Consider the following 12,098-nt stretch of genomic DNA (forward strand, 5'->3'; position numbering starts at 1 on the left):
ATTTTGCATTCAAATTTTTTTGGTTATTAATTTGTATTATTGCAATTATGTATTTATTAAGTACTCTCCACATACCTGGTGAAATGTTATATAGTGAAATTTTCAGTGTCTCAGAGACCTCATACAGTGTTTACTGCTTTCCCTGCATTCTAAATGTTTTTCAGCAGAACAGGTCAGCGTGCACACCACCCAGAAGGAAGCCGCTGGAGAGTGACTTTGAAACTATCAAGCTGATTAGCAATGGTGCTTATGGGTTAGTACAGGATTAATACACCGCATTAGAGTACCACTGGGAATTAATCCAGAAGTCCTGGGTATGTGCCAGCCAGTCTTGGCACAGTCCTGTATACTACCAGTTGAAGCAACATGGATTTTCTTTTCAAATGCACATTGTCAACACACAGATATGAGCTGTGTCCTTGTCTTATTCCCATTGCAGTGCGGTGTACCTAGTGCGACACAGAGAAACCAGGCAACGCTTTGCCATGAAAAAGATCAACCGGCAGAACTTGATTTTGAGAAACCAGATCCAACAGGTGTTTGTGGAGCGGGACATTCTTACGTTTGCAGAGAACCCTTTCGTTGTCAGCATGTTCTGCTCCTTTGAGACAAGACGCCACCTATGCATGGTCATGGAGTATGTAGAAGGTTGGTTTGAACTTCACCGTTTTTCTTCACATTTTTAACCTTCAGCGTTAATTTTTTTAAACTGATTTAAAAACGGCTTTATCGACACACTGAGACTTTAATGAAGTTTTAGACTTGGAAAATTATGTCTTGCAGGTGGAGACTGTGCCACCTTGTTAAAGAACATGGGGCCTCTTCCTGTGGACATGGCCAGGTTGTACTTTGCAGAAACTGTTTTGGCCCTTGAATACCTACACAACTATGGCATTGTGCACAGGGACCTCAAACCAGACAAGTGAGTTGTCTTTATATGCCAGTTAAAATGTAATGACAACTATACTGATGTTACCATGTCTACATTTCACATTTCTGTTTCCATCCCCAGCTTACTGATTACATCTATGGGGCACATCAAGCTAACTGACTTTGGTCTCTCCAAAATTGGTCTAATGAACATGACCACCAACCTTTATGAGGGTCATATAGAGAAGGATACTAGGGAGTTCCTTGACAAACAGGTGGGTTTATTCTTTTCTGTTTTCTGAAAACTGGTTGTCAGTCTCTTGATAGCTCTAAGCCTGGGTAAAATGGTTGATGTAAGGAAGAGAATCTGCTCATAAAATCTCTGCTCCAACCACACGTCCAAATGCAGAGGCACTTGGAAGTAAAACGGCCAAACCTGGGTTCTCCTGGAGAAATGTACGGTAAAGCTGAATAATAGTAGATCGACAATCTTAGCAGATTTTCTTCAGTAACTGTGTTGGCATCTTTTCATCTGTTTGTTGCAGGTGTGTGGTACTCCAGAGTACATAGCTCCAGAAGTGATCCTGCGGCAGGGTTATGGCAAGCCAGTGGACTGGTGGGCAATGGGAGTTATTCTCTACGAGTTTCTGGTGGGCTGTGTACCTTTCTTTGGGGACACCCCCGAGGAGCTCTTTGGACAGGTTGTCAGCGGTAAGTCCAGTCTTACTGTAAATGAGTATGGTCCGCTTGCTGAAATTGTCAGACTTTTGGTTCATGAGTCTCATGTTAGTTGGAGGGTTTCGTTTCACTGCAGCAAGTCATCTTTTTCAAATTGTTCTTCCCTAATTGTTTACTGGGTACTAATTTTTTGCCTAAAATGTCCTAGCAAGCTTGACTTGTAGTTGCTCTTAAAAAAGCTAGATTAGTTGAGAAGTGGTTTAGGTTTTTTCACTCTTCCGTTAAATGTTGCATGTCAGATATATAATTTTGGGTTTTGTGTGGGTCTGTTGTAATGCAGATGACATCATTTGGCCAGAAGGAGATGATGCACTGCCAGCCGACGCCCAGGATCTGATCACACGACTCTTGAAGCAAAGTCCTCTGGAGCGCCTAGGGACAGGTATTTCTTGTTTTTCCATGAGTATTAATCGGCCCGCTAATGAGTTCAAATGCAGTGTAATAATAACTTTTGTGTTCTTGAATCTGGGGGGTAAAGGTGGAGCAGGCGAGGTGAAGCAGCACTTATTTTTCTTTGGCCTTGACTGGAATGGCCTCCTTCGTCAGAAGGCTGAGTTCATCCCGCAGTTGGAATCAGAAGAAGACACTAGCTACTTTGACAGTAAGTGACATCCTGACCCTTTTCAAATCTCATAAATCTGTGACGCTAGGCAAACTGGCTTCCTGGTAATTTTAAACGATCTGTTGTACACATAAAAAATAAGCATCTCATTTAGACCCGTTTCTCATTTATTCTTTTGCCCTGCCATAGCTCGTACGGAACGTTACCAACACTTGGCCTCTGAAGATGATGAAACAAATGATGAAGAGTCTTCCCTTGAAATCAGACAGTTTTCTTCCTGGTCAAATCGTTTCAGCAAGGTTTGACATTTTTTAATTTTTCGACACAGATATTAATAATTTGGTTAAAGTCTTAAAGGTTTTTCTCTAATTTTACCATCTGTCTTGGATGCAAAATTGGTACATTAGTTTTGGTAATTTCCCTTAAATATACAAAGAGCTCTTTGTGTTCTCAAGCCTGAACACTGACCATCACTGGTTTCAGGTTAAGTCTGAGTCAGAGGTGGCTCTTCCAGGAAATGATGTGATTCCTTATTGTGTTGTATTTTAGGTGTACAGCAGTTCAGAACATCTTGCCACCACTTCAAATTTGAGCTTCTCCTCATCAGACCGAAGTCACAGTGAGGAGAAGGAGGAGCGCTGGGAATGTCGACCTGGACTCTCTTTGGATGAGGGTCGACAGCAGGGGAGCAATGGTGACAGACAGGCTGGCCATCGGGGGAGGTGAGAATCACGAAACTCTTCCTGCTGTGAAACTTTGATTCACATCAAAAGCTCCTTTATTGTTGAACTTTGTACCATAAAGTGTTATAAAGCATGTTAACTACTCTTCCATCAAAACTGTTTCTGAGACCCCTCTGATGTGCTCTCCTTTCCCAGCCTCCGTCCCCGAGCTTCATCCAGTTGCTCCCACTCTGAAAGGAGCACTAGCCCCCTGGTGATGAGCAGCACTCACAGCCTGGACACCATGCCTCGATTTGCAATCTCCACTGATGACGAGGGTGAGCACATTTCACTTAGAAATCCACAATTCAACATTAATGCAAATAGCAAATGAAGCGATTGTGGATGTTATGAGTCAGTGTTTGGTATGTAACTTTTTTTTTATTTTAATTTTTACTTTGTTAGACTTCATTGACATGCTATATTTTTGCTTGTATACTTATTTTGTAGACATTTGCTCTGCAATATTAATTGTGTGTTGTGTTCCAGCAGAAGTAGTAGTGTCAAATTTGCACCGTATCAGACTGCGGAGCAATAGCACAGGAACCAAGCACTCTTCCCCAAAAGATCATGGGACTCCTCGGCGCTTCGGGCACCAGCTTGAAACCCCTGACAGGCATCGGCTGCCATCTGGAGGGAAGGTCCCTAAGTCAGCCTCTGTTTCAGCCTTGTCTCTAATTATTACTCCAGGTAACTAGTACCATTCAGAACTCCAATGGCCTCAGAAATTAATATAAACCAGTTTCCGAAGAGTCAAAAGGATCTTGTACATTTTATGAAACATTACATACCTTGTTGGAGAGGCTTTATTTATTAAACTTTTGTTTTCTTTAATGTTTCTAAACAGATGATGTAACAACAAGCCCCATTTCCCCACATTCGCTCTCCTCAAACCCTTCTTCCCGAGATTCCTCCCCCAACCGGGACCTGTCATTAGTCAGGAGCCTGCGTCCGCCTATCATTGTACACAGCTCTGGAAAGAAATACGGCTTTGCGCTGCGTGCCATACGTGTCTACATGGGCGACAGTGATGTCTACACAGTGCACCACATGGTCTGGGTGAGTTTTGTAGGCCAGCTGTAACACTCACTGTTCTGTACTGTGCTTATGAAAGCTTGTAAAACGGTCGATGGGTGTCATCACTGGTGATTCTAACCTGACCTTATTGTTGCAGAGTGTTGAAGAGGGCAGTCCTGCCCACGAGGCTGGTCTGAGAGCTGGAGACCTCATCACACACGTGAATGGAGAATCAGTTCAGGGGCTGGTGCACACAGAAGTTGTGGAGCTGCTACTGAAGGTACTTTAAGAGCAGTTAGAGTGCCATATCTCTGACTCCTTTAGTTCCTTTTCTCAACTAAAGTTTTTGATGTTTTTCTTCATTTTCAGAGCGGTAATAAAGTCGCTCTGCAGACAACAGCACTGGAAAACACATCAATCAAGATAGGACCAGCACGGAAAACCAGTCAGAAGGGCAAGATGGCACGATACAGCAAGAAAAGCAGAAAGAGGGATGGGCAAGACAGGTGGGTGAAGTGAACTCCCACCCCCCCGATAAAAATAGACGGTTGCTTTTGTACGTTGGGTACTGTAATCCTGTTTATTGTAGCTTTATGAAGAGTATTGTCTATGTTTACTAGAAAATTTCCAGTGATTAAGGTAAAAGGTGGACCTTTCACAATTTTAGTCTGAGTGGCACCTGGGGATGGTACAAGATGAAATCTGTTCTATTAACAGAAGGGTTCGTTGGTCCGAGAATTTTGACTATTTGCTCTTAAGATAGTTTGCTGATCTATTAGAGGTGTTCATTCAGCATTTAGCGCTCTCTTATAACAACTGGAGATTCTCAGTCAAAAACACAATGGAACACATACAGTGCTGTGAATCACTTAGGCACATGTCTTACTGTAGCTGACTGCTGGCATATTACAGGAAGTTCCTTTCTCACTGGAAGACAGAGAGCCGGTTACGGAGTACTGGAAGGAATGTTAGGGGAAAAACTAAAATTAAAAAAGGCATTTAAACCCAGCTGATGTCCATATATATCCATGCTGTGAGGAGGAGTTCCATGCTGAATGCTGGTGTTCCTGAGCAGGCGTCGCTGCATTCTGAAAAAACTGACCAAGCAGAGCACAGTGATCCACAGCAGCCGCAGCTTCTCCTCTGGCCTGCACCACTCCGTGTCATCCAGCGAGAGCCTGCCCGGCTCCCCAACAAACAGCCTTTCTCCCGGGCCTTCGACACCCTGCCGCAGCCCTGCCCCAGACCACGTCGGCGGTGAGTTTGCAGCGTAGAAAGTGCAAGTTTTTGCAGAGGATTCATGTAACTTCACTTGGTCTTTCACTTTGTACTGTTTCTCTAGGAATGGTTCTGTAATTGTACTGATTGGATAAAGATGACTGAACATTTAAATAAATAAAAAAAAAAAAAAAAAAAAAAAAACTGTCACTGCATGCAGTTTGCTAACCCTAGTAGTATACGCTGGTCAAAAAGCCTGCTTCTTGAATTCCTGACATTCCAGTCTCGGACTTCATCCCGGAAGGCTGCAAGCAGTATTTTAGAAAGACACAATTCATTAGTAAAGGGCAGGTCAGAGGAGTGGCACAACAATAAGGTCTCTGTATAAAATTTATAACTATTTTACATACATCTATCGAGAGAATTTTGGTGGTTTCTTTCCATAAAAAGCAGATGCTTTTGAGTCACACACTTCCTGTATTGCGCTCTGTATAGAGGGATGTACTGAAATAACAGATTTCATGTACAGTAGGCCCTCTTTATCTGACAGTTCTGTATCCAGCTATTTGCTTTTCCAGCAGACTGTCAAACAATCCAGGGCAGAGCTGAAAGAAGTCAAACACAGAAAGCATAGAACATGTGAAGTAGCATTGGGCACCGGCAAGAGCACCTCAGATCTCAAGTGGCTGCGTTTGAAATTTTCCTTCATTTATGTTCTGAGCTTAATTTTTGTGGTAGTGATTATGGCTCCTATTATTAACTGCTGAATTTACAGTATTAGTAATACATGAATGTAGCAATACAGCACTATCCAATACAGTTCAGTTGTGTACTTGTTCACTGACCACACAATATCCAAACTGTTCTCAGGAACAAGTGGTTTTTGGATAAAGAGGACCCAATGAATTTAATTTGCGCTGTTATATTAATACTAAATTTAGAATGAAGTATTTGCCTTTTAAATGACTTAAATGTCAGTCTGCTCAATATTGTTTACAGGTGCATTGACATTCTAACTAAAAATCTACATCAGATTAGATTGGCACATGAGTGCTGGATGTTGGTGTGCTAAATTTTCAACCGTTTACTGTATATTTATATTTTCAAGCATGGTTCATTCTCAGTAGTTCATTTGCACCTCTGTTCTGGGTGTTGGGTCTGTGTAAAAGTGTCTGGGATCAAAATAAAATTTTCTTTATTGCAAGCCATTTTTATCAGGAATTTTGAGTAGCAAATTGTGATGCACTGCATTTTATACCTTTGTTATCGTACTTTTTCTCTTGAAATGTAAGATATTAATGTCTAACTATAGTACAGTTAGGTTTTTGGTGTGTTTTTATTTTTTCTCCCCATTGGCCCTTGCAGTCAGTGCAGTGGAGTGCAGGAACTTTCTTATCTGTGCTGCACAGTGCTTTTAATAAAACATACACTCATAAGATCAGATGGTTACATTGTGGTTAAAAACAAACTAGTTCAGAGAATTGAATGGCTTGTGTCTACAGAAATGCAAATACCACACAGTTCACTACAGTATTTCATTTTTGCTAAGTGATGAAAGGCCTAGTGAAGCCTGTGATTTACAGGGAATCACTACAGTGGTGCTGTTATGTCAGACCTGCCCTGGAATGCTAGATGCTGCTATTGCAGGGGTGGGAGACCACTTTTTCTTCCTGGCTATTTCTGTGGCTAGTCAATCGCAGAAATGGCCCCACCATTGTTTATTTTTTCACTTAATACATTTGTCTCAGACCTGTAATGACTTTCAAAGTTAAAAATGTAAATAATGCCTGAACTTGACAAAAAGGAAAAAAAAAAAAAAAAAACAGATCTTTAAGTATGCAACTGAGAAGCTTGTGGTTGGAGTGAATGTCTGCAGTGCTGACATTTAGCTTCACTCCAGACTGCAAGGTGTTGGACTGTTGGTCACAGACTTGAGGTGAAAATAAGTTTTAAAAACCATCATTGACCAATAGTTCAATAGCTTTTACTCTTATAGCAATTCAAGGAGGGGGTGCGGTGGCGCAGTGGGTTGGACTACAGTCCTGCTCTCCAGTGGGTCTGGGGTTTGAGTCCCGCTTGGGGTGCCTAGCGGCGGACTGGCGTCCCGTCCTAGGTGTGTCCCCTCCCCCTCCGGCCTTATGCCCTGAGTTGCCGGGTAGGCTCCGGTTCCCTGCGACCCCGTATAGGACAAGCGGTTCTGGAAGTGTGTGTGTGTGTGTGTGTGTGTGTGTGTGTGTGTGTGTGTGTGTGTGTGTGTGTGTGTGTGTGTGTGTGTCTTATAGCAATTCAGACATTTTTGGGAATATTTATAACAGTGCAGTTCACCTAAATCGAGGTGGACACCCTCTTTTACAAAAGGGTTACTTGTGGATAATGGCCAGTGGGTTTCTTACTGCTGCGCTTGAGCATCCAGCTGTATTTAGTTGAATTTAGAATGTCGATAAATACTAATACAATAAGGTTATAAAGAAAAGTATATTTCTGTAACACAAAATCTTGTTGCGTAAACTAATTTTTCTTCCTGAAAGTATTTCATTCTAAAAAAGATATTTCACTGTTGTTCTGTGTTTTAATGTCTGCATATCCTGAAAATGTGTCATTGCTGTCCCCACCCAGATTCTAATTCTCCTCAGAACACCTCGCCCAACTCCAGCTCCCCTAGCTCTCCAGCGGCACACATCCGGCCCAGCTCGCTGCATGGACTGGGCTCCAAGCTGAGTGCACAGCGCTTTGCTAAAGTGGCCCGCCGCAAATCCACCAGCAGCATCCCCCCTTCGCCACTGGCCTGTAACCCCTCTCCACAGCCCATCTCACCACAGCGCTCACCCTCCCCGCTACCTGGATTCACCAAGACGCTTCACTCCATTCACGGAAAGACACTGTCACCGCCTACCATCGTCCGACAGGTTTCCAGGCCACGTAGCGCCGAGCCACCGCGCTCACCCTTGCTGAAACGAGTGCAGTCGGCAGAGAAGCTCTCTGGAGGCTACCACAGTGATAAGAAGTCCTATGTCTCCCGCAGACACACACTAGAGGTGCCGCACATTGAGGGAGACGCATTGGGAAAGCTGGAAGCTGACGGGGCTGCTGGGCTGGCGTACCTAGGTGACAGCGGGAGGCTAGGAGCCTACCTGGGTGGACAGAGGCTGAGGGACTGGGCCGGTGAGCGGCCTGAGGAAGTGGTGGTGATGAGGAAGCTTAACCTATCGGAGCGGCGTGACTCTTTCAAGAAACAGGAGGCTGTGCAGGAGGTGAGCTTTGATGAACCAGAGGAGAAGATGGCACAGAGCCCCAACACAGGGTCCCAGTTCAAGGCTCCATGGATTGTTCGGGAGCCCGTGGCAAGTGAAGAAGCCGCAACAAAAAGGTCAACTCTGGTTCCCCAGATTGCAGTGCAGGGGTCTGAAAGTGAGGAGAATGAAGACTGGGAGGGCCCTTCTGACTCAGGAGAAGAAAAGGATGGACAAACAGGCGTTCCAGAAAACAGCCAAAGCTTGAATTTGTCTCCAGAGGGAATGTCACACTCTGAAAGGAGACCCAGTAGCACACAAGAAGGCCCTGCTGCAGCCTCTCACAGAGGCACTGTTGCATGGGCTGCTTCAGATGAGCCCGGGGACAGGCAGACCTAAAGGCCGAAGGCTAGTTACACACCATCATAGTCAAACATGCATCTCGCCATTCAAAATTGCCCAGCTTAAATGTTCTAGATGTTCTTAAAGGATCAGACTAAAAAGGTTCCCCCCCCAAAATAATGAAAGTTTTCAGTCTAACGTTTTCATTTTAACATCATTCTGGCATTTAATCACAGAATGATCATTTTAATTTGTAAATACATTGTATATAGAAGAAGAGAAGACTGGTGAAGCTGGACTTTTTTCCAGGATGTATTTATTAGTTTTATAAGCTAAGATTTGTAATGGAGCCAAAAAAAACTTGCTTGGTTGTTAACCAGTCTGACTAACCATGTGTTAAGTTTTAAGAGTTTTGTATCCACTGTGAAAAATGTAATTTTTTTTTCTTTTTCTATAAATCTATATTTTTAAACTCAGCCAAATAGATAATTGTGACAGGGTGCAAAAACTGTCAAATAAAGACAAATGATAAAAATTCTGTTTTTTAAATGGGGAAAAATTAAACCTTATTTGATTTAAACAGGGCTACAGGGTTTTTAGAAAACCAGAAAGGTCTCTCTAATATTTTTACTTGGGAGTTCTATCAAACATTGACATTAGCTTTCATTGTTACATCTTGGATTCCTCAATCAGCAAGCAAATTTGTGGACCTTGAACATTCATTGTGTTTTTATTGACTTTTACTCAGTAGTTTCATAGTAAGACTGCAAGAAATATATACTCAATGGGTGTGACTTTTTAAAACACAATACAGCAACTCGGATATCTTCAGAAGATGTCCTATGCACTAAAGAGCATTGTTACCACACTATTTACTAAACTCGCTTCTGATAAATGAATAACGGTAGTATTTTATGCTACAGTATTTTTAATGAATTTTGAGACCATTTCTTTAATAGTTTTGTTATGCTCTGACTAATAGGCATGGCAAGCCTTATCGTGTGATCATGGTGAACAAAAAGCAGAGAAAACATTTCTTCTGGTCTCCAGCATGATAACGTGAGCTTGCTTTGTAGCGTGTTCCTATGCAGCTATTGGCTATTCAGTGACCTGATCTGTCTTAGCTGGAAGCAAATGTGCTCATTTCTTTCCAAAAACTAGTTATTGCATGATCTGGCAAATGCCATGCGATGAGTAAATGGCACTCACATGACAAGAGTGCATTTTTCACTAGTATATTATGCAATGCTTTGGATGGGCGTCAAAGTTGTTTAGCTCAGGCAACTCTCTAGAAATTTATATAAATGTAAGCAAAAACAAATTAATTCCCTGTTCTCTCAAGGTGATGTTTAATTTTTTGTACTGTACAAGTATGTATATTTTGATATCAAAGCTGCTTAATTGCAATGTGATGGATTTGATTCCATGCTCTCGTTTACCTAACTTAACTAATGTTCTCAGTGTCGAAGGTGTAACCGTGTCTGAGTGAAAGACCAGCAGCAGTAAGGAGTGCCTGTGCTGGGAGTGTGCTCATTCCCAGTCAGATTTTCACTGACACGTTACCTGTGTGTTTTTTTTTCCATGGATCAGTGCAGTTTCTAACTTGACGTTATCTGCTCACATTTGTTGTATTTCATAGTACTTGATCTTTCAGAAGTGTACTGCAAGTCCTTTCGACTGTTATGTGGAACTTTTAGTACAGTTTCATTTGAGTATTACAGTTTTCCTAGAAATGTAAGCAAAACTACCTTTTGTAACAAGTCTTAACAGAGAAATGTTGAAGAATGCATTGAAGGCAGAGTATCTTCCACAACTGGATGGTAGAGTACTGGACGTGGGAAGATGGTCTGCTAATGTTCCATTAACTCATTCTCTGTAACGTCAGGGAATATTTACAGTGTTACAACTAGTCAAATTATGTACATTATATTTGTGATAAGTTGAAAACTGTTTTGATAATGTAATTCTGCTTGATAAAAACCACTCCTTGTGGTATACTCAACATGGCTCGTGTATTGCAGAGTTTTTGTATCTTTTTGAAATATGGTTTGAACTGTAAACCCATATTGCACCACAAACACTCCTATTCTCATGCATGCTGCATGACACAAGGGTACCGTTACAGGACTGCATGACTTCTATGGATGTACAGCTCACCCACTGGTGTACGTGTGTGAAAGGCTGTCTGTTGATCAGACCCTTTGTGCACTCACCTGATTTAAAAACTGTTCTCTGTTCCCTTCTTCTAAACCACAAACTAAATGTTCGGTTAAAATATCTTTTCTTAAATGAATATTAAAATGTTCTGAGGAAGAAAATGGATGCATTGTTGTTGGTGTAGAGTTACTTAGGTTTTAATTTTCAAGGTGAAAACATTTCAAGTGAATGTTTATTTTAATCTGTGGATTAGATCTGGAGTGGATTATAAATATTGGGGCGGCATCAAGCCTGCAGTATGTCTCAAACCTACAGGCATCTCTCATACCTCCAGTTTCTACTTTTGCTTTACAAAATATTGATTTTGAAACTACAATTTCAGCTGAATCTATTTTACTTTTAACAAATACTTTTTTCTTGACACTTTCATGTATTAAGAAAATAATTGACACAAGTGAACATGTGTTGATGTGCTTTGAGATTTACTGCGTAGTTGGGAAATGCTAAAGGCAGGTGATGCCATGTTCCATTGGGTGTAATGGAGATTCCGTGTGATGGTTTCATACCCTTTAGGTTTGTTTTGTCTGGCTGCTTTCATTTATATGACCTACAGTAGCATTGGTGCTGGTTGGTGTAAATATTATTTATTATAACCCTTTCCTGTTCTCTAACTGTGCTTTTTTTAAAATAAATTATGTACGCCTCGTGTTTGATACAGATATAGTCCTGTTGTTCTTCCTTTTTATGGAGGGTGTAAATGTGTATAAATACAGTATGTGTGCTCTGCAGATTTAACAAACCACTGAAGAAGGAAAACTTACTGTCAATTTCCTTGACTTTAGCAAGTCAAGTTTTACTTAACTATTACACATTTTGTTTCTGATTTCATGAAGATGAAGGAATTGTTTCTCTGGTAGGGAAACTTTGATATACTTTTGATTTTTCATTCCTGATGTGCTGTAGTGTATTATTAATTTGTTCTCAAATCCCCAGCACATTATGTTCCTCACAGGATTAGCTTCTTGTCAATGTGTATTCTCATTGTAGTGTGGTGGCAGGTGTTGCATTACTTTTTTCTTTTTTTAAATTTAATATACATTCAGCCATCATTTTCCACTGAAATGATGCAAATGCAAAATAGCTGTCATTTCTACATTTAAAACATTGGCACCCTGCAGGAAGTCTGTGGGATTTCAGTTTGGGAAAGTTTTATTTAGCAATTCAGTTTAGATGGAGGTGTTT

At 41.4% G+C, this 12,098-nt stretch overlaps 1 protein-coding gene across 9 annotated transcripts in view; it reads left to right on the forward strand.

Annotated features, from left to right (window-relative positions):
• The window catches only part of mast3b (microtubule associated serine/threonine kinase 3b), a 56,419-nt gene extending 44,866 nt beyond the window's left edge, over positions 1 to 11,553 (forward strand). For 6 of the 9 annotated variants that reach the window (XM_029254826.1, XM_029254829.1, XM_029254832.1 and 3 more), the window contains 16 exons: positions 165 to 253; positions 440 to 648; positions 784 to 922; positions 1,013 to 1,145; positions 1,416 to 1,581; positions 1,889 to 1,990; positions 2,087 to 2,209; positions 2,360 to 2,469; positions 2,720 to 2,892; positions 3,049 to 3,170; positions 3,382 to 3,582; positions 3,740 to 3,951; positions 4,067 to 4,189; positions 4,279 to 4,415; positions 4,985 to 5,166; positions 7,744 to 11,553. In XM_029254826.1, the coding sequence (XP_029110659.1) occupies positions 165 to 253; positions 440 to 648; positions 784 to 922; positions 1,013 to 1,145; positions 1,416 to 1,581; positions 1,889 to 1,990; positions 2,087 to 2,209; positions 2,360 to 2,469; positions 2,720 to 2,892; positions 3,049 to 3,170; positions 3,382 to 3,582; positions 3,740 to 3,951; positions 4,067 to 4,189; positions 4,279 to 4,415; positions 4,985 to 5,166; positions 7,744 to 8,756 (3,234 nt within the window). In that variant the 3' untranslated portion in view covers positions 8,757 to 11,553. The remainder of the gene's footprint in view (positions 1 to 164; positions 254 to 439; positions 649 to 783; positions 923 to 1,012; positions 1,146 to 1,415; positions 1,582 to 1,888; positions 1,991 to 2,086; positions 2,210 to 2,359; positions 2,470 to 2,719; positions 2,893 to 3,048; positions 3,171 to 3,381; positions 3,583 to 3,739; positions 3,952 to 4,066; positions 4,190 to 4,278; positions 4,416 to 4,984; positions 5,167 to 7,743) is intronic. The other 3 variants (XM_029254827.1, XM_029254834.1, XM_029254828.1) reach the window with 2 other exon arrangements.
• The last annotated feature ends 545 nt before the right edge of the window (positions 11,554 to 12,098 follow it).

The sequence above is a fragment of the Scleropages formosus genome, chromosome 9, assembly GCF_900964775.1.
Source record: "Scleropages formosus chromosome 9, fSclFor1.1, whole genome shotgun sequence".
Taxonomy (NCBI): Eukaryota; Metazoa; Chordata; class Actinopteri; order Osteoglossiformes; family Osteoglossidae; genus Scleropages; species Scleropages formosus.